This window comes from Alosa alosa, chromosome 24 (genome assembly GCF_017589495.1).
Source record: "Alosa alosa isolate M-15738 ecotype Scorff River chromosome 24, AALO_Geno_1.1, whole genome shotgun sequence".
In the NCBI taxonomy this organism is placed as follows: Eukaryota; Metazoa; Chordata; class Actinopteri; order Clupeiformes; family Clupeidae; genus Alosa; species Alosa alosa.
Genome location: NC_063212.1, coordinates 23009155 through 23032558, shown reverse-complemented (window position 1 = coordinate 23032558; position 23404 = coordinate 23009155). Strand labels below are relative to the sequence as shown.

The window sequence follows — 23404 nt, the reverse complement described above, 5'->3', positions numbered from 1 at the left end:
TTAATTGCATTCATTCATTTCATTCATTCATTCATTTTTTTCTCTCTATTTCTTTTTTTTTCTTTTTTCCTTCTCTCTATTCCTCCTTTTTCGCTTTTAGATGACTAAAGTCAACAAGCAGAAGCTGTGATTGACAGTAATCTCCCTAAGAAAAAATAACTTCATGGAAGTGTACTGTTGAGCTACTTATTTTGAACTAAGCATACATACTGTATAGCTTACTTTGTGTGTACTGATCAGAGATACACTTAATTGAATCATACTTGACTTATATTGATAAGTATACATAAAGGTTTACATATATCTAGCCTATACTTGTATAGTGTGTGTGTGTGTGTGTGTGTGAGTGTGTGTGTGTGTGTGTGTGTGTGTGTGCATCCGTCCATTTGTGTTTGTGTTTGTGTTTGTGTGTGTGTGTGTGTGTGTGTGTGTGTGTGTGTGTGTGTGTGCATCCGTCCATCACAGGGCGACATGGGAACATGCATCAAACACACTTTTCCACTCTATGTCCCCATGTGACTAAACTGAGAAAGCTTAATGTGTAACCAAATTGACCCAAATTGATTTTTTCACCCCAGACATCCAGTGTACTCTTCAGTAGCTAAATATGGGAGTTCCAGCACACTGTTCCTGTCCCGTCACATGGTGCATCTGTTCTCCAGGGTCACCATGTACAGTATGTCCCAGGGTCTTTTTTTCCACAGCTAGTAACGCTAGTCGCATTTACTAATAAAGTTATCTTATGCAGCTAATAATCGTGTTTACCAATACCATAAGTTACCTTCTGCAACTAATAATCGTGTTTACCAATACCAGAAGTTAACTTCTGAAACTAATGACCATGTTTACAATACCAGAAGTTATTGAATTAAAGGCATAACTGCCTTTATACATTATATATATATATATATAAAAAGAAAAAACAATGAGCTCACGTCATCTTTGCTGCGGCAGTCTCCACAGAAACAGCCGATGCAGCCGTTGACAACCTGGATGCAGCAGAGCACCATCTGCAGCAGGCCCATGCACAGCAGGATGGAGAAGAGCGTAATGTGCCACTCCACGATGTTGAGCGGTTTATCACACAACGTCCACAACGTCTCGTTGAATAGGTAGCCTTGATTCTCACTGTACAACCCAAGCATAGACATTATAGTCTGAGATTATGGATGCGTTCATAAATTGCCACTCCGAGCGCTCCGAGCACAATCTGAAACTTTTTAACCATGCATTATTCTATTTTCAGAGTGTCAGATTGAATTTATGAACGCACCCTAAATGTCAAGGTAAAAGATCAGATGTCAATTATCAACAGTGTATTGCTGTAAACAGTGTTTCAAAGAGATGCAGACATCATCATATTAGCCATTCAGTCATTGCATAGGTGTAAAAAAAATCATCTTTTGGAAATAGATCTTAATGCCTTAATTAAAAAAATGAGGAAAAATGTAACCTTTAAGGATACCAATTTTCTTTGTGAATGAATAATGTATTGTAAATAAATAAATGTTCTTAATTACAATACAGGGTGCATAAGTATACACCCCCTATGTTAAATTCCCATAGAGGCAGGCAGATTTTTATTTTTTTAAACGCTAGTTATTTCATGGATCCAAGATACTATGCATCCTGATAAAGTTCCCTTGGCCTTTGGAATTAAAATAGCCCCACAATATCACATACCCTTAACCATACCTAGAGATTGGCATGGTTTTATTTCAGTTAGCCTATTAGCTGGTTTGATTTGCATTCAATACTTATGCCTCCTGTATTTTAAAGAAGAACATTTATTTATTTACGTTACATTATTCATTCACAAATAAAAAATGGTGTCCTTAAAGGTTGGTTTTTACCTCATTTTTTAATTAAGGCATTAAGATCAATTGCCAAAAGATGATTTTTTATTCCTCTTTTTAGTCAACTTTAGCATGGGTTCACATGTTTCTTGCCACTGTATATGCACATACACACAGTATATGGGTGATAGTGAAAGTGTATCTAATTGATTGGCTGTTGAACACAGCCTTTTTCCATGAGGAGGACTGTTTGGAAAAATACCACAAAAAGGTTTATTTATATTTATATTTGTGTACATGTTTTGCTTAACCAGGGACCAGGGGAGTCACATTGAGATAGAAGTCTTTATTCCAAGTGAGCGAGCCCTGGCCAAGACAGGCAGAACTTGCAAAACATGTCATCACATTTTGGCCTTCTTAACTGTAACTAAACAGCTAACATTAATACAAATAGCCATTATGGTGGGCCAGAAGGAACTGGCTGACGCATTTATGCCTGTCAGCTTTTCCACAAACAAGCTAAAACAACACCCTCATTGTAGGAGTTCATAAAAATCAAACAGGTCTTATATTGTTCCACGCATGTCAGTGGCAAATATCAAACATTATTCTAGAAAAGTGCATGTGTGTATGTAATGTTTCTTTTAGTTATACACAGGGAAGATGTTCAATTCCTTGTGCTATTGGTGGAGGACTTTCCAGCAGCTGATTAACAGCCAAGCCTAATGAATATAATTCAACATGCTGCAGCAACGCACAATTTATATGTGTAAAGATTTTGTGATAACATATGTAATGTATCCTGGTGGCATGTTTCAACATGCTGTTTTGTAATGCGTTACAGATTAGGTGTTATAACCCCTTGTCACAGACCGTTTCTCCTGGTGCTAGAGCTCCCTCTAGAGGCAGAAGTCAGTGCTGTTCCTCTCATGATCTCATTGTGTCTGCTGCAGACTGAACGAGAAGCCCCTGGCTGCAGCTTGCAGATCGAGGCTGGTCTCAATGTGGGGTGGAGCGCACCGTCATTCCACGCTGCCCATGTCTATTTAGGTCTACCTGGTTTCCTACTATATACGGAGTTAAATAGTGCGATACTTGGATTGAACAGCACTCCAAGCTGACACTACCACTAGGACTTTATGGGCAGTGTTTTAATGTCTTTTTAGTTAATGTCATCCATACATGTGAGAACCTCTAGTTCTGTCACATACATCAGGAATATATACATGTACTCAAAAAGTCGATTAAGAATGTTCCTGCAGAACATTTTCTTGCAGTGAGCATCAGCATTTGTTTTATGTCAAAACATTTGTTTCTTCATAATATTATTTAATATTTAATAACCTAATATTTCTAGGTCTTTTTTAAGAATGTTTGACACTAAAAAAATAACTCTTATTACTAATAACTAATTAATGAGTTATTTAAATAATGGCAGTGGGTAACAACTTAGTGGGCTTAGTTTAGCTAGTTTACCAACAGTTAGCTAAGTGTGTGAGTTGTACCCTACCCGGGGAGGTTTTCGAATGGATAACCCCACTCTCCGCTTCCAGTGTCACACTTGGGTCCAATGGCCAGGCCTGCAGAGGACACGCTGGTGCAGTAGATGGCGCCAATCATACCAAACGCAGAGGAGAAGACAGAGTTCAACATCTACCAGTCATGAGACAGAGGGGGAGAGAGAGAGAGAGAGAGTAGAAACATGGGAAGAAGAGAGAGAGAGAGAGAGAGAGAGATGGAGAGAGAGAGAGAGAGAGAGAGAGAGATGGGAAGAAGGAGAGAGAGAGAGAGAGAGAGAGAGAGAGAGAGAGAGAGAGAGAGAGAGAGAGAGAGATGGAGAAGAAAGGGAAATGGACATAGGTTGAGTGGGGTGGATGAGGTCATTACATTTTCCAGACACACACATATATAACCGACTCCACACAAGCACACACACACACACACACACACACACACACACAAAACATATGCAAACACACAAAAGAGGATACTCACTTCGCCACAGCCAAATAAGGAACGTATTGACTTCTGTAGGCGATTAAACACTATTCAACTTCCTCATTTTCTCTTGTCGAGCGGGCATGTCTGCAGTCATAGGCAAAGTGTAGTAGTTTCTTCTCAAACATGATAATGTAGTGAGATATTCTATATAGTGTGCATTAGCCTACTGATAAGTCTATCAGTAAGGAAAAAACAGCCAATCCTGCTGTTGGTGGTTTAAAGTTATAGTTTCTGAAACAGATAGTTCCGGTCCTTGAGTATTGGCTGAATCTTGTTCGATGCCGTTGTAAAATCCAGCACAAACATATAGCCTACCTTGACCGCATATATTACTGCGCTACCATAACTTGATACACAAGTTAAAGTAGCTGTGTCTCGACGTTGCTTGGCAACTATTCAGAAAGAGGAAATATATTTCTTGGTGGAAGAATGATTATTTATGAATAAATCGTTGCTGTGCCTTTATTTTATGAAATCTCTAGTTACCGTTTTAGAAAAGCAATAAGCCACTCAAGTCCGTAGGTTAGATTTAGAACAACTAAGGGGTATACTCACTAGCGCGTCGTGCCTAACAACCCGTAGCTGTTCTCAAATCAGTGTAACCTACGGCCTCTCAGAACAATGACATCCAGATTTAATATAAACTGAATGTTTGTAGCCTAGGCCTACTTTCTGACACCACTAAACCTTTATATTTGTATACATATGGCCCAAAACCTGCCAAAACCACAACTAGAGTATTTCTTCCACCACATCTTCAACTGGAGTCTACATCTCGGACAAGTTCCAACACTGTGGAAGACATCATGTCTCACCCCCGTTCCCAAGAAACCACACCCCAGCGAGCTTAATGACTTCAGGCCTGTCGCTCTAACATCACATGTGATGAAAACAATGGAGCGGCTGGTCTTAGGTATGCTCAGACCCCAGGTACACCATGCACTAGACCCGTTACAGTTTGCATACCAGGAGAAAGTGGGCGTGGACGATGCCATCACTTATCTTCTACACAGGACACATTCTCACCTAGACAAGGGGAAAAGTGCTGTGAGAATCATGTTTTTTGATTTCTCAAGTGCTTTTAACACCATCCAACCCCTCAGACTGGGAGACAAGCTCTTGCAGATGGGTGTGGACGCTCACCTGGTAACCTGGATTACAGATTACCTGACCGAGCGACCACAGTTAAAGTCCAGACTGAAGAACTGCCTCTCTGACACTGTGATCAGCAGCACCGAGCCACACAGGGAACTGTGCTCTCTCAGTCCTGTTCACCCTGTACACATCTGACTTCCGCTACAACACCGAGTCATGCCACATGCAGAAGTTTTCTGATGATACTGCAATTGTGGGGTGTATCAGGGACGAGCAAGAGGAGGAGTACAGGAGCCTGGTGGAGGACTTTGTGCATTGGTGCAAACTCAATCACCTTCAACTTAACACTTCAAAGACCAAGGAGATGGTGGTGGATTTCCGAAGGTCTAAGCCCGCTCTGCTACCAGTCTCCATTGATGGGGTCAATGTGGAGGTGGTAAGCACCTACAAGTATCTGGGTCTCCACCTGGACAATAAACTGGACTGGTCAGCCAACACTGATGCACTCTACAAGAAAGGACAGAGCAGGCTGTACTTCCTGAGGAGGCTGCGGTCCTTCAATGTGTGCAGCAAGCTCCTCAGGATGTTCTATCAGTCTGTTGTGGCCAGCGCCCTCTTCTATGCAGTGGTATGCTGGGGAGGAAGCACAAAGAAGAAGGATGCTGGGCGACTTGACAGGCTGGTAAGGAAGGCTGGCTCTGTAGTGGGAGCTGAACTGGAGTGCATCACTTCAATATCTGATAAGAGGACCCTAAACAAACTGATCAACATCTTGGACAATGAATGTCATCCGCTCTACAGCACTATCAAAAACCAAGAGCTTGATCAGCTGGAGACTTCGCTCACTGCCATGCACAACTGAAAGGCTGAGAAAGTCATTTGTTCCTAGGGCCATTGAACTGTTCAATGCCTCACTAAAGGGAAGAGGAGAGATAGACTTCTCTGCTTTGTCTGTCTGCCTGCCTTGAGTACTGACTGCCCACTACTGCTTACTACTGTTTTACTACTGTTTTACTATTGTACACAGCCTAATGTTTTCACTACTGTTTTACTGCTACACTGTTACCTCAACCTGTTCTTGCACTGAAATAGTTTTTTCTTTTACCTTGTCTACATTACACTTTACTCTCCTATTTGTCTATATTATTTATGCTGGTCTCTGGACCTTACTGTTGCACTGTTGGACTAATGTTGGACTACTTTTTGCACCTTCACCATGACACCCACTCTCTTGAGCACCTTGCCAGGCACACACAACTAAGGACTATGGTTGGACTACTGTTTGCACCTTCACCATGACACTCACTCCCTTTAGCACCTCACCAGTCCTGGCCCTGTCACTACAAGCGTCTTATGCTTGATCACCCTCAAGCACATTGGACTTTCTTAATTTAACTTATATAGTGTATTTAGTATTTAGTTTTGTTAGTTTCTTATCTTATCTTCTACTGTCTTTATTGTACAGTGGAGTTTAGTTATACTATACTAATGTTTACCATTTCTGTTGTAAGTGCATGTTGTGTGTTATGTCTGTATGCTACTGAGACCCTTGAATTTCCCCTTGAGGATCAATAAAGTATCTATCTATCTATCTATCTATCTATCTATCTATCTATCTATTTATCTATCTATCTTTTACTGGTCAGGAATGTATTCCTTTATTAGCATATTACCATTAGCATGACTCTTATTTAAACAATTGTTTGATTTAAGATTCTGAGTAAGCTAATGAGGTTCCCTTTGTCTTCTCTCATGTGTATTTCATTGAGAGCTTGAAAGTGTAAAAAGAACGTTGGCTTTTCAATAACCAATCAAGAATTATCGGCACATTATTGCATCATGACTTAACAGCCGGATTGCTTGATTTAAGATTCTGAGTCATGATGATTTCCCTTTGTCTTCTTCTCTCATTGAGGGCTTGAAAGTATGAAATGAATGTTGGGCTTTTATATAACCAAAGTTATTATTTGAGAATTTCATACCTTTCCCCCCTTATTTTCACCCTTTGGTTTTCCATCTTTTTAAACCTCTTAGAAAAATAAATAAACACTTACCCGACAACGGTTTCCACAGCAACCTGCCCCACAGCAGCCCTTCCCACCAGCCCTGATTGCTGAACAGCTGGGACACAGCATCTACACAGCAAGAGGAAGAGCACTTTATAGTCTACTCCTAATTTACACAGCAAGAGGAAGAGCACTTTATAGTCTACTCCTAATCTACACATCAAGAGGAAGAGCACTTTATAGTCTACTCCTAATCTACACAGCAAGAGGAAGAGCACTTTATTGCCTACTCCTAATCTAAACCAAATACAAAACAACATTGTACCCGTTACATGCAACACCTAGATGCATTTCTAGCATCAAAATGAGTTTGAATTTTAAAGGAGAATTCCTGCGATTTTTCAAAAAGATCTCTGTTTCTCGAGGTCACAGAGTAATTATATTTATATTTATATACTTATATTAGTTTTTCTGCTGTAAGTGCATGTTGTGTGTGATGTCTGTATGCTACTGAGACCTTTGAATTTCCCCTTGGGGATCAATAACGTATCTATCTATCTATCTATCTATCTATCTATATATTGTCAGTATGAGAAAAAAAAATGGTTCTTCCTAGCTCGAGTGTTGGCTGAAGCCAACAACTAAAGCTGCCAGGTAGAGCGCTACACTCTGGGGGCATGTGCATGAGCGCCCATGTCCATGCCCTCAGAGTGTAGCACTGTAGCTGCCTGGCAGCTCTCTTTTAGTACTTGGTGACCTTGTGAAACAGGAATTTACGTAAAAAAATCTCCATAATTCTCCTTTAAGGTAAAAGAATGACATTGTGTTGCATGAGACTACAGTATGTAACAAGTAATAAGTTGTTGGCATATATCGGTGGAGTGTGCAGTGTGCTCATAATTTGGCAGATGTCTGCTGGAGTGCTCTTCCTGTACGTTGTGCAGTGTGCTCATAATTTGGCAGAGGTCTGCTGGAGTGTTCTTCCTGTACGTTGTGCAGTGTGCTCACAATTTGGCAGGGGTCTGCTGGAGTGTTCTTCCGGTACGTTGTGCAGTGTGCTCATAATTTGGCAGAGGTCTGCTGGAGTGCTCTTCCTGTATGTTGGTTGTGGGAGGTGTGCTAGGGTGTGTTTCTCTGATTATTAATACGTCTAAGATGAACGCTCAATCAATCTTATCTAATCTAACCTTTAGCATTATTGGAGATTCATTCTTTGCATGATTTTCCATTCCAAAGTGCAAAGATCTGTGTGTGTGTGTGTCTTTACTGGTGTGTGTTTATGTGTGTGTGTGTGTTTACTGGCATGGAGGGATCCAAATGTAACACTTTTTCAGTCTTAAAGTATTCCTCTCTCATGTTAGTGTGTTTACACCTCAAATTCCCTTACCATCCTTATATTTGTTGTATGATAGCTATAACAGCAGATTTGCAGAACATATTAAAATAGGTTGATGTTGTAAAAAGAGGATAGTGTGCATTTATAAGGTAATCAAAATTTTTGGAATATTCACTTATAATGACGAGAGAACCCTCAAAATGTATCAAAATAAATGTAATTTAATTTAAAAAGCCAAAGTTAGCAAATAGAACGGGGCCTCAAGTTTCAGTAAACCTAAATCTCTAAACCTAAAAAGAGAGGCATCAACATAAGCAAAAATGTTCATGTTTGAGTTGAAGGGAGAAGCCTCAAGTTTGAGCTGACAGAAAAGGTTCACATTTGAGCTGACAGAAAAGGTTCAGGTTGAAGTGAACAAAAATAGGTTCAGGTGTTTGGCTAACCACACAAAAGGTTCAGGTTTTTGACTAACAACACAAAATTCTCAGGTTTTTGGCTAACATAACAAAACTCTGCGGTACTTACAAAAAGCCCTCCTCCGATGAGGCCACCCATGAGCCACACCTGCAGTGAAATGTGTCCGTTGTCCAGACTCTCACCGTTGGGGAAGAACAGCAGCAGGTTGGCGATCATGCAGATGAAGGCGGATGGCAGCAGAATCAGGCCGATCAGCCGGGCACACTTACCCGTGCAGCACATTCTGCCGTCTGGTCAGGGCCGCTAATTATATCTCTTTCGTTCGTTTGTTCGTCCGTTAGTCACTCACTCGCTGAGTGAGTATTAACTCTGTAGGTCTCTTTCACCGCAGTGTTAATGAACTCAGTGAAAATCTCAAAAGTTCAAATTTACTCTGTGTGAAATGTCCCCTCCAACAAAAAGTTCCTCAAGCTTCCAAAACACAAAGAGCCGTCCTTGTCAATGAACCTCAAGTGTATGCCGTCAATGATAAAGTTTCACTCTGACTTTTTCTTTTTTAAAAGAGCCAACAGCAAAATGGTCTCCTCCTCTCCTCTCTGCTGTCTCTCTCTCTGCTTCTGTGAGACCTGTGTTTAATGTGTATTTGTGTGTGTGCGTGAATGTGTGTGTGTGTGTGTGTGTGTGTGTGCGCTCCTGTTTGACAGATCGACCGAACGGCCACAGCAGCTTTCTGCCCTTTGATACCCAGATGTATTTACTTTTCTGGTAGCAGCACCATGTATGGAGTGGGCAGAGAGGATGCTGTGGGACACACGGTTGCTTTGGTTGGTGAACATTACGTGCATCTCTCTCACTCTCTCCCATTCTTTGTTCACTTGTTCACTTTTCCATAGTTTGTGTCTCCCTATTTATAATATATATTTCTCTCTCTCTCATAAAAATACAAAGTGCTTTATTGGCAAATAGGCATTTGAGTTGCCAAAACAGTCATAACATATGGGACGATAAAGCCTGAAACATATATCGCACATACACACGTTCATCATGTGTGTACATTCCTGTCTGTACATCCCTTTTTGTCCCTCAGGTTGTGGGATAGTATGTTAAAACATATTCGCCACTAAGTTTATTTGCATTTTTTGAGATTTCATTTAGATCTTTAAAATCTGTCTTTAGAGCACCCGACTCCCCTCTCTCTAGAGAGCAGAAGGATGGCGGTGGATCAATATCTGATGAAGAAGGAAGTGAAGGGGGCAGGTGTGCTGATGTCAAAATGGAGATAAGATCATTTAGATAACATGCAAAGTACAGCGCACAGTTTGTTTTTTTTCAGTTTTATGGTTCCTGTATCAACATTTGGGCAAGAGAGACCAGGAAAATATTGTGAAGCTGATAGTGGGTTTATGGTTAATGATAGAGGCATATAAAAGGTATGATACGGTATGATGAGGCTGGTGTAAACCTGAAAGGTTTTCCGCCTTCTTACCCTAGCAGGCTACCACACTCTTCCTTTTGATTTGCGGCTCAGTTCTACAACGTCAAATATTATGTAGAGTTACATTGTTTAAATGTGTTCTCAGCGTACCTGCCGTATACCTCATACTGGCCAGCCCTAGACAGGAGTGATCAGAGTTGTGGTGTCTTTTGTCTATTAGAGACAACCTCAGCAAGGGTGCACTATTCCAAACTGACTGATGTGAAACAGATCAAGGATAGGTCCACCCCACACCAGGGCTAGTATGGTTTTGTAATGTTTTTGTAACGTTTTTCAAATGTATTCTTTCTTTCTGCTTGGTTTTGCGCAGTGTTAGTGTGGTGGAGGGCCGTCACTATGGTTGTGTGGCCATGACTACCGTACCGATGAGCCTGGGTCTCATTGGTGTCACTATCAAAGTTGCAGGGTTTTCTTTTTTTTTTTCTCAATCCTTTTCTATAAGGTGTGTGTGTGTTTATTCTGTATGTTTATTTTGCTTCAAACATGGATTTGTACTCTGACTAATGCTGATCCATGTGTTGGTAAGGGATTGGGTGGGTGGGGTTAAGGGAAAATTTGACCATTGTTGACAAATGCAGTATATACTTCCCTATGTTGAAAAATCAATATACATTGCATTACAGAAAAAAAGCTGCAGGGTTGGTACCCCGGAGAACCGGGTTTGAGGCCAGGCAGAGTTGTTCCGTTCGTGCCACCTGGGAATATCAGGGAACGCCCCCTGATAACGTTGTTTTCCCCACTGCCAGTGTTCATGTGCTTTGCCGTCAGAATGTGTGACAAACATGGATGCCACAACAAAGGTTAAAGCATACGGTCACTAATCTTAAATAAACAACTGTGTTTGCTTAAAGATATGGTGTAAGACACTTGTGAAAGAAGGATATGCAGCAAGTGTCAAAAAATGGCAAATTCCCGAAGTTCACATTAAAATTGTTGGACATGAAAGTCCACAAGGACTACAAATGAACTACAACATGAAGACAAACGTGAACTACATGATGAACTACAACGTGAAGACAAACGTGAACTACATGATGAACTACAACGTGAAGACAAACGTGACGTTTCTGCAAAATCTTCCCCCATTGTCCCACCTCTTATCTCCACATGAAGTGACGTGAACAATGACGTTTTTCACTGGGCAAAAGGTTTTTCCCATGCGCGTGAACGTTACAGTTAGTTTCCGTTAACTGAAATAACCCTGCCCTACACTGTCAGCTATAGACCAAGTGCTTGATCTGTGTCATATCATGCCAATCACTTTATGGCTCCTCTGTGACCTGATTTTAATAAATAATTATGTAACCACCTTATCTAGTCCAAAATAAGCCTGATACTCCTGATACACCTGACTACAGCGCTCGTATCCCTTTGGGATCCATGTGCCCATGGAGACCCGGGTTTGAGACCCACATGGGTCATTTCCCAATCCCACCCCATCTCTCTCTCCCACTTGCTTCCGGTCATTCTCTTCTGATTAAAGGCATACCCCCAAATAATAATAATAAATAAATATATATATTTATATAGACAGTTAAGAACAAAATTAAGAACAAAATTATTCATACCCCTGGCAAATATTGATTTAATGATTTTCTCTTCAATATGTTTGTTCTGACTGGAAATGACACTGTCACATGCCAAAAGGTTGCAAGACAATGTGGGAGAAACATGGAATAAAAAAAAAAGTGTTTTGGAATCTTTTGAAATGAAAAATGGCATGTCCAAAATGATTCATATTCTTTTTAAATAATCAAAAGAAACAGTATTTTATGCATGGGCCCGTACCATGCACCAGGTTTGATGAAGACATCCTTTAACCTGCTTGGGAGACATCACACTTTGCAATACGGGATTTTTTTTGTCTGATTCCAATCGGTCATTGTACCATCCAGAGGCGCTGTGTTTGAATAAGTATTGTTTAGTATTTTGCTTGCTAGCCCTCTCATAGTGAGGAGGCTCTAGTAGAGTGCTAGTGATAGAGCCTCCGATGTGTAGAGTGACGGCTTCTACACACAGTTGCGTGCGTTGCAGTGCTGGACACATCCCGTTCACTTTACATGGGCTTACGTCATCCGTTGCCCAACTGAATTGTGGGTCCGTTGCGTCGCATTTCTCCCGTCGCTCGCGTTGAGAAGTTCAGCTGTTGCTGCACCGACGGACGGCACCGGCCAATCAAGCCAATCGACGGACGGCACCAGCCAATCAAATGACATTTATACTTCAAGTCATTTGCATAGCTACCGTCGGGAACACCCACTGGCATGCGTTGACGGAACGCAACTGTGTGTAGAAGCCCTGAGTCTTTGGTTCAATTCCCAGCTCTACCTGATAGGAGGCTATAGGTTGTCTTTCCAATCATAATATTTGTCTTTGAACAATATTTTGCAAACATGAGATCCTTTGACCTGTTTGGGAAGTATCACAGTATTTAGAATAGATATTGTTGCTCTAACCAGTCTTTGGTATTTAGAATAAAAACTGTTGCTCTAACCATTCTTTGGTATTTAGAATAAAAACTGTTGCTCTAACCATTCTTTGAAAGCATCACTAGTATGTCTAAAGAAGGGAAATGGCAGCAGCTGGAGGAGCCAGCGGTAGCATCAGGGATTACCATCCTCAGGGTTGCAGGTTCAATCCCCAGCTCTGCCAGGAGGGGAGCTGTGGTGAAGGCTCCATGGAGGCAGAGGGCAGGAAGAAGATGAAGATGAATCCCAGAGTAGCAGAAGATGGAGGAAGAGATTGGGGCGCATACTTGCCCCCCCCCCGAAGAAATCCAGCCCAGACACTGGGGGTTATAAACTTTTTCAGGTGGTCAAACTCAACAACTTGGTTGCTGCTATTGCTGAAAAACTATTCCTTTACCATGGACAACAAACTTCTGCCGTGCCTAAAGTCTTCCACCACTAGATTACTCACAACCCTCAACACCAATTATTTTCCTAAGGTGGGCTTTAAACCTTGCACCTTTGGGACATCACACACATGACCATACAGTACTTGTACTTACACACTGGACCACATGCTGGTTTGTGAACATCAGGGCACGAGGTATATTTGATGTATATAGCAACTACTAGCTTCCCATAAGGGCTATTTGAAATGAGAGTAGTAGAACTTCCAGAGCCAGAGGCTAGGTTGCATCCTGGTCCACTTGTCGCTACCTTAAAAGGACATATCTCTGTTGTCCTTTGGGGACAAGCAGCAAAGCATGGGCTGAGATTCTCATATTCAAGTGCTATCATCACTCACACAGTGGGGTTGGAACCCTTCACTTTCATCATATCACACATGAACACACCTGCATATCCAGCAACCAGTTCTACCTATCCACGTATCTCCTGCTTACTGCTGAAGGTTTTACCTATAGCCTCTGCAGAGCAACAACTTACCAATGGACACAACAGGGATTTGCAGCAGCAGGGAATTGAACCTACAATGTCTCTAGCAAATGCATGCTTGCCCAGCTCCTTACCCACTACACTACTGAAGCACACAGAATGCAAAATGTTCCAGAATTCCCAATTCATCCTGTTAAGAGTTTATGTGCTATCATCATCAGCTTAAGTTATTGTAAGGTAGCGGGCCTTTAAGGCTTCTGTGAATAAATATAAAGTAATACAATTGAATTGAACTGAACTGAACATTGGAATAATCGGTAACAGTTTATTTTAATGTGTCGCTGTTACAGTGTACCTACCTAATTAGGTACAGTGGTACAACCTGTGTAACAACATGTACTATCAGGTACTATCATTGTACTTGCATTATGGATTTGTGGGTACCTACATACATCGAAGACACAACATACATGTCATATGTACATGTAAGTAATTAACTGGTACACTTAATAGGTTTATTCCACTGTATCAAAGAGTAACAAGGTTATAGCAGCACAGCTGTTACATGTACACTGAAGACAATGAGGCCTTGACTGGAGCTAAGAATGGTTGTATATCAAATCTATCATGACCAGATTTACCCCATCCAGCAGGTCTCAGGTCAGCTCTTTGCCTCTGATGAAAATTTAGGCAAATTGGCAAAGTTTTGTAAAAGCACTCAGTATTACAATGTAACAACTATATGTAGGTACCCACAAATACATAATACAAGTACAATGATAGTACCTGATAGTACATGTTGTTACACAGGTTGTACCACTGTACCTAATTAGGTAGGTACACTGTAACAGCGTTACATTAAAATAAAGTGTTACCGAATAATAATCTTTGTAATTAAAATGGTTTAATAACCTTTCTGATGTAAGGTATGTGTGTGTGGACAAGTTGTATTTAATGAACCTCAACGTAGACACAGGAAGTCTCTGTTCAGAAGCACACCACATCACCACTAACACACTGACACGGGGAGAGAGAGGGCAAAACGAATACAGTAGATAGCTGAATGTCTTGAATCTATGGAAACTAGGTCACTCAAAATTAGGCCACACCACCACTATATTCCACCACACTGATGCCAGGGCTCAAACTACCACTTGTTCACACCATTTGGTAACAAGAGTTTGAGAGAAGAAGAAGGACGCAGATATAGACTTTACAGGCTGACGCTCAGACTATGCAGTGACAACAAGATGCAGGTAAGATAGAAGTACTCATAATGTACTGATGCAAACACTGCACATGTCTGTCATCTATAATTTGGGCAACATATAATATATGGTAAGAAAACATCATGGGGTAGAAAAAGCAAACGCACACTGATAGTAGGAGTTTGTTGAGGTGCTGGTCACATCGGGATACGTAATATTCTGAACAAAAGGAGACCGCACACTCTAGCAGCTCATATGACAATAGTTTAATTAAAAAAAATGTGAGAAAGGCCACAGGCCCGAAACATTGTTTTTTTTATTAAACTATTGGCACATGAGCTGCTATAGTGTGTGGTCTCCTTTTGTTCAAAAGAAAATATTATGGGTCGTAGGATGGATATGGATGGATGGATGTATGGTGGTACTAGCAAATGAGAAACACACATATCTCAGTACAATGTGGAAGTGCTAAGCAATCAAGTTCCAACCTGAGCAGCATCGGGCTATTCTCTGATACGTCACCATTTTGAATCTCCGTATGTTCCTGTGACTCATTTAACTTGACAGCTGGAGGAGTATGTTAACCATAAAACAAACAAACAAGAAAACAGAAAGTGTAGCAACAGTAAAGATAGCAAATACATGCATAAAAATGCAATTTTAATTAGTGTTAACTAAGTGTTAAACAGATAATTCCTTTAAGTGCATGACTACTGTACTTCCTTTTTTGAAAATATACACAGATCATTTTGTAATGTTACCTGTGTTGCATATTGACTAAAGGTAAACACCTGTTTTGCAACAATGTAATATGTATGTATGTTATAAATGCCATTTCTCCCTATTTTTTCAACAAGATGAGCAAATGAACTGTTAACCATATCTGTGAAGGTCCTTCAGTCAATTCAGTCTTCACAATCTGACCTTTGGCTTTTGGGGCATCTTGTTGCACAAGTTGTCTGGTCTGTGCGTCCAGAATTACCGCAAAGAAATTTTATGACATGACCCTAGTGTGACTGTCAAAAGAATTATGTATCACATCAACCAGATCTTTTGAGTTAGGAGATGCATCCTTAAATTACATCAACATTTTTTACCATAGTCGATGTTTTAGTGCTCACACACCACCATTGACTCTATAACAAAGAGATGGTAGACGAAGAATCATCAATTAATTTCAGGCACAAAAAAAAACTTTTCCTCAACGCCCTCACTAAATATTGACTTAAGTTATACCAAAGTCCTTCTAGGCAAGTCCCTCCACTCGGCGGCCATATGGCAACGCTTTTTGGCCACTCATCGGGCATCCATCTCGGCAGAAATGCGCGTGCGCAAGGCTTCACGACACCAATCTACTGCAATCTTGCTCCAGCAGCGAGATCACAACACGTGATTGGCACGATGTCTTCACAACACACCACATTATCTGCTCAATGTATTCACAATACAGCACAATATTGGCTCAATGTATTCACATGTCGACGTGGTGTGATATGCGTAGACATGCATTTCTATGGAGGATTTTTTGAGTGCTGTGTCTCCTCATTAGAAAGTCTCTGCTTATACCTTGACTTACAGAGGTCGGAATTTGTCCACCGCTCACGGCCCTCGAACCCGCACACCTCCACACACGGCCCTCGAACCCGCACACCTCCGCTCACGGCCCTCGAACCCGCACACCTCCACTCACGGCCCTCGAACCCGCACACCTCCACTCACGGCCCTCGAACCCGCACACCTCCACACACGGCCCTCGAACCCGCACACCTCCGCTCAGGGCCCTCGAACCCGCACACCTCCGCTCAGGGCCCTCGAACCCGCACACCTCCACACACAGGCATGGGAGTCGAACGCTCTAACCACTGAGCTAAAAGCCCAGGCTTCCAACTCAGCGGTTAGAAGCGTTCTTGAGGTTAGGGGTGTGAGGATTTACACGGGCAACTAGCATGCTAGCTCAGTTCGCCTCAGTTACACTGGGATCTCTAAGGGGACTCACATAGGCCTTTTCCACCAACAGACAACCGGCTCCGTTCTATATCATGCTCCATATGCTAAACCGTTCAGGGGCCGGTTCCCCAAAACGTTCTTATCGCTAAGTAGTTCTTAACCTATTCCTTAACCTATCTCTTAACGTTATGGCACGATTCCCGACCGTTAAATGCGCTAAGTATATCTTCTGTAAGTCACCGTTAAGTAAGGTTGGTCTGGGCCATTAAGTAAGCTCTCTTTTTTTTAGTTGTTTGAGCTCTCAAGGCGCTAGTTAAAGCCCTTGCACTGTGCAGCAGTCTTTAGAAATCAGCGCAGCTCAGTACAAGTCAAACTATGGTAGGCCGACATATGTTGACAATGTTGTGGCTCAACGATGATTTTATGTTATGTTATAACGATGAATTGGACATTTTAAGACTAATAAAATATGTTCGCAATGGATGCAGGCCTATTTATGAAGTTTACTTTATTTGGTATCAGAACTAATATGGTGGTAATTAGCTATTTATTAATGTCATTAAAGCGTTCAAATTGGCAATCACTTTTGATAATTAAAAGCTGGCAAAGAATTTGCTTCTAAATGGCTAAGATCTATAAAGGGGTAAGCATGGTGGTGTCCAGTAAGCGACCAACTAGGCCTATGGCAGCGATCCAATGTGTCCTTGTATTGAATCAAAAACGTCTTCTTAGCGCGCTAAGAGTGAGCGTTATCGGGGAACCGGCCCCAGAGCATTTTGAACAAAGATAAATCAGTTCAGAACCTGAAAAAATAGTTGGGTTTTCCTGTGATCTGAAGTGGGTGTGTCATTGAGCAGGTCAGTTATGCACGCCAAACCCTCTGTTGATGACGCACCCAAAACTTGCAAATATGCAGGCTGGCTCACTAGATAGCACCAAGGTCCAAATAATTCTGAACGGAACCGGTTCAAGAACTAGCTACATTGATCTCTCATTGGGTCCTTTCTTTATATCTCTCTTTGGCAGATTTCACATGGAACTTACCACTGACCTGAGAAACACTGGATCCTGAATAACATAATTCATGTAAATACTGTTCAATGTTTTAAATGAAAGAAGCATGATATTAATAATATCAGAGGGGTACGCAGAGCATTAGGAGCATATTAGGAACATAAGATATTGTGACTCCCCCAGAACCAATCTCACTTGTGGCAACATAATGTTCCTTAGATGATAGAATGTTCACTACCTAATGTGAACCTCCAACATATTTGATATTTTTTCTGCCAGTACTAAGAAGAATTCTGAAGCAAAATTCCGAAGAGAAGGATGATGGAGGACATTCCAAATGATCAGGGCGAGGCCAGAGCAGTCCGAGTGTTGGTGTTCCTCGTCATCACCCTGACCGTGTCACTTCCTGCCTTGGGCTGGGCCCTGGCTTCTCTCTTCACTACCAGAAAGAACAGACAAGTCTCCGGCTTCACCTTCCTCCTCCTCCTCCTCCTCAGTGATGTGTCTGAGGTGACCATAACCCTGTCTGTGGTCAGAACACTGATGGGAGGTGTGTTCAGTGGACTGAGCTCGCTCATCTCCTTAGAATCCCCTCTGATTTTACTGGGCTGCAGGCTGTCTGGTCTGTACCTTCACCAGCTGGTGGCGATAGAGAGCACTTTGCATCTCAAGAACCCACAGTCCTCTGCTCAGCTTTTCTCCTTCTGTTGCTCTGTCGGCATGACAATACTTTGCATTCTAATTGTCCTCATGTTCATAATTGTTAAGGGCAACCTCCCCGATCTTCTATTTGTGATGCTGTCCATGTTTTTTACCTGTGCCTGTGTCTTGCTTTGTCTGTATGACATCTCAAAGACCAAGCAGCAGGCAGTCAGGCAGCTTGGCCAGGCGATGATGGCTGTGTGTCTGTTCACTGTTGCTGTCCTGCACGGCCCTTTGGTTGTTTATATGGTAGTGCACCAGAGGTCTGAGGAGGCACCTATGGACAGATATACAGACATGGCAGTGTCCCAGTGGGGAGCTATGGCCCTGGCCATCTCCAGCCTGCGGGTGCTAGCAGACGCCCTGCTGTGTGTGCTGGCTTGTAGGGAGATCCCATGACAAATGCACTCATGCATGCACATGTTCTGTAATACATGGGGTGTTTGTTTAAATGCTACAGCCATAATGAATAAAAGCTTTAATAACCTAATTATTCATATATTTATTTCTGTCTTTGTATTTCGCATTTATTTATTTCCCAATTGATTGATTTATCCATTCCCACATGGCTTAATTTATGTAGGCTATTTACGGAGGCTATGTCTACGATGTTTCTTTCATGTTTTTATTTATTTATTTCTATAGGATAAATGAGGTAGCAATTAGGTAGTTGCAGAAATGTAATTAGGCCTACCAGTTTGACCAAACCATAGATGCATTTATTTGTAGCCTACATACAGCTCATTATTTATTTATTTATTTATTTATTTATCTATCTATCTATCTATCTATCTATCTATCCTGTCTTCATTGGTCCTCCATTGTCCATTCAGTGTTTGCTGTCTTACCACCTGCAGCTCTCATTTGGAGTTTCCATGTTGTTAATCATTATTAATATATAACCATTACATGCTGAATCAACATTGTTTTGGAAATAGATTTCACATTTGGTCTCTGTGGAATTGGGAAAGGCATGAGTTTGACTTCGATATGGACTAGACTACAGGAAGCAATGGAGGGAAACAGGACAGTCTAGTCTGTGACAGCCTAGGCTACAAACACAATGCTGTTCCTTTACAATTACTGGGTTGAACACACACAGAAATAAGAAACTTGTTCATGCACAACACTTGTAAATACACTTTGAGTCTGTAAAGTTTAGTTCATGCCCCCATACCATAGCTTAGGCACAGTTTAGCTAATGCCCCTATGGCATAGCTTGTACGCACTTTGGTCACGTCAGAGGTCGCGTCTGTGTTCCTGTACCCTGACTTAACAACCAGCAAACACACAACGTCCAGGAAACGTTTCTTAAAGGTTCGCTGAAGGTCACACAAAATAAACCTTTAGAAGACATTCAGGGAACATCCTCTAAAGGTATTGTTTTGTGTAGCCTTCAAGGAACGTTTCCGGAACATCATCTTGCAGCTGTTTTGTGCAACCTTCATCGGACCTTTAGGGATGATCCCTGACAGTTATATTAAGGTTAAATTTTTTTATCTTTTAATGAACGTCCCCAGAAGTTTCCCTTGAGATTTTAATGCTTAATTTTGTCAAACCATAAAATCATCTTTAGAGAATGTTCATTTAAGGATTTATTAAGGTTGCATTTTTGTATCGTATATCATCAGTGGAGTCTGAGGAGTAGGTCTGTCATCGTGTCATAACAGGGCTGATTTTGTGGTGATTTAGTGTGTGTGAGAGTGAGCGATATACAGCTCTGGAAAAAAGAGACCACTGCACATTTTTCTGATGTCATCTTACAGTTGCTGAGTGACATTTGAATGAGTTGATGGTCATATTCAATTTTGCTCTCTTAAGTTACAAACATGAGCTGATCAACCATCATATGGTGGTCAAACAAGCTGGTCAACCAGCACACCACCTGAAGCTGGCACCTAAAGCTGGTCAGACTGTTTTTTTTTAGCAGGGCTGTTTCTCAAATGATGTACAAGAATATAGTCAATCATCAAACTGATCAAAGTCATTTTTATTAGGAGCCAGCACACTAGCCCATTTGTACATTTAACATAGTGGATTAGAAAGGTTAAAGCTGCAGTTGGCAAGATTTTTTTGATCATATTCACTAAAACCGACACTATGCTCCAACAGAACAACATAAATCAGCCAGTTTTGAAAAAAAAAAAACACACTTCTACCTCCACCTAGCCTGTCATTTGTTTTGCAAAAATCCATAGCTCCCGGTTCTTCTGATCCGATCAGAACAGAGCTGTATGAGAGTGTGCACTGACGAGCACAAATTCGATGAGAGGGTGCTCGGTGGTAGTGGGGGGAGGGATATGAGAACATTCAAAATTTTGGCTAGGTCCCCTCAATCTGTCAGACTTGCCAACTGCAGCTTTAATCATACTCATCAGAAATAGCCACGTTCAGCAGGTCAGGAACAGCAAACATTCGGCACAGAACTCTACTGTACCTTTGTGCTGTAAAATGTGACATCATTGCTAACAAACACAACATATTAACATTGCAGTACAATGTTAGTAACATATGAAATTGTATATAGTTGTAAAGTTACTTAAGATTAAATGAGTGCTGCAAATGAGGAGTTTCTCCAAGGCTACTCTGGACTGAAGAGGATTCAGTCACACTGCTCTGTAAGAGGAGGTGAACACACACACACACACACACACACACACACACACACACACACACACACACACACACACAATTGGACTGAAGTGTGTAGTAGCCAGTGTGTATTCATTTGTATTAGAAGACCCCCCACACACACACACACACACACACACACACACACACACACATGTCCATAATGAGCAAAGACTCACCCTCAGTGGTGCAGATGAAGTGGAGTTTGTCTGTCTTAGTCAAGTTGCTGACCCACAGCCCCCCTCCAGACTCCACTGCCCCGACTCTTTGTTGGAAGGAGTCCACTTGGTCGTGCCCTTGGGTCCAGTTTCTGTAGCAGACGGTCTGTCCACAGACCCAGTACCAGCCCACGCCGTAGGAGTGGAGCAGGCCCACCCACACGTGAGCAGTGGAGGCTCCTTTAGCCCGCGCCCTCACCCAGCGCTGGACCCGCTTGGACGTCACAGACACCAGGTCCACATGGTGCTCTCGGCAGTACTGCAGCGCCTCTCTCCAGGTCTTATTCTCACGGACCAGAACCAACTTGTCTGGAGGGAAAAGATGAGAGATACAGTGAGAGATACAGTGAGAGATACAGTGAGAGAATACTGATTACTGCTCAGTGCTGGAGTCCTTCTAAGATTCTCATTTTATCTGCAGTATCTACTGTAAATGTGCTGAGTGGTGACAAGTGATAGAATGCTGGGTCTGCACACAATAACTTACTTAAGTGCTCTCATAACAGCTTAAGTTAAAAGCTTCTGACATCCTCACAAACCTCACACACACACACACCACACTCTTCCCCCTCTTCCCTCCTCCCACTCCACTTCTCTCTCTTATCTTCTCTATCCCTTCTTCTACCACTTCTCGTCCTCCATACTTCTACTTGTACTTAATATGTAGGCAATCCTATCCTCTAGCACTAGTATTGACTGATACAGTGATAACTCTTTGCTATATTCTCCTCTGCACTGTAGTTAAATAATATTCTAACACTGTAGCCCTGTAGTTTAAAAGTTTGAATCTTAAAATGTTAATAGCTTACATTTTATTCCATTGATGTAGTGTAGCTCTGTAGCTTAAACCTAAAAATGCTTAAATGTTAATAGCCTAAATGTTATTCCATTGCTGTAAGTCACTTTGGACAAATGTGTTCGCCAAATGAATAAATGTATATAAATGTATGACAGAGACAGTACAGAGAGGACCACCATTAGGAGCTACATGTAGTACCACCATTACAGAGACAACCTCATCATAGAGGGCACCACCATTAGGAGCTAGTACCGCCATTACAGAGACAACATTATAATAGAGGGCACCACCATTAGGAGCTAGTACCACCATTACAGAGACAACATTATAATAGAGGACCACCATTAGGAGCTAGTACCACCATTACAGAGACAGTACCATCACAGAAAGGGCCACCATTAGGAGCTAGTACCACCATTACAGAGACAGTACCATCACAGAAAGGGCCACCATTAGGAGCTAGTACCACCATAACAGAGACAGTGCCATCACAGAGTAGACCACCATTAGGAGCTAGTACCACCATTACAGAGACAGTACCATCACAGAGAGGACCACCATTTAGGGTTGCCACATGCACTGGATTTACCGGGTTTGTTCCCCTTTTTGAGTGACTGTCCCGGATAATTAATAATATTTCCCGGCACACAAATTGTCCCGGTTTTTGGTGAAAATTACCTTCTGAATATAATTTCTGCTAGTTTCAAACGGTTTTGTTGAACCGTTTGAAACGGTTTGTTGAACTGGAGTGCATCACTTCAATATCTGACAAAAGGACCCTAAACAAACTGATCAACATCTTGGACAATGAATGTAATCCGCTCTACAGCACTATCAAAAACCAAAAGAGCTTGATCAGCTAGAGACTTCGCTCACTGCCATGCACAACTGAAAGGCTGAGGAAGTAATTTGTTCCTAGGGCCATTGAACTGTTCAATGCCTCACTAAAGGGAAGAGGAGAGATAGACTTCTCTGCTTAGTCTGTCTGCCTCTCCACCCTCTCCATGTCCATGTTTGAGTACTGACTGCCCACTACTGCTTACTACTGTTTTACTAATGTACACAGCCTAATGTTTTCACTACTGTTTTACTGCTACACTGTTTTTCATACTATATTAGACTGCTGCGCTCCTCTGACGAACGACGTCTGGCTCTACCACCGGTACGCTCAAGCCAATTCAAACTTTTCTCATCTGTTGTTCCTCGTTGGTGGAACACACTGCCAGCTCCTACAAGGGCAGAGACATCCTTCTCCATTTTCAGAAAACTCCTGAAGACCCAGCTCTTTAGAGAACATCTCCTCTCATAGCAACACTTACAACAAGTCTTACTGATCCTAGCACTCACCAGCCGTCTCAAACTGACAAGTAACTGTTAAAAACAGCACTCACTGATGCA

General features: G+C 41.8%; 2 protein-coding genes across 2 annotated transcripts in view; both read right to left on the bottom strand.

Annotated features, from left to right (window-relative positions):
- tm4sf5 (transmembrane 4 L six family member 5) overlaps positions 1-9257 on the bottom strand; it is a 9445-nt gene extending 188 nt beyond the window's left edge. Inside the window, exons 1-4 of the mRNA XM_048236941.1 lie at positions 8760-9257; positions 6947-7027; positions 3307-3449; positions 936-1128 (exon numbers count right to left, since the gene is read on the bottom strand). Coding sequence (XP_048092898.1) covers positions 936-1128; positions 3307-3449; positions 6947-7027; positions 8760-8933 — 591 coding nt within the window. The 5' untranslated portion in view covers positions 8934-9257. The remainder of the gene's footprint in view (positions 1-935; positions 1129-3306; positions 3450-6946; positions 7028-8759) is intronic.
- LOC125289319 (macrophage mannose receptor 1-like) overlaps positions 1-23404 on the bottom strand; it is a 578909-nt gene that overhangs the window by 549817 nt on the left and 5688 nt on the right. The window lies entirely within an intron of this gene.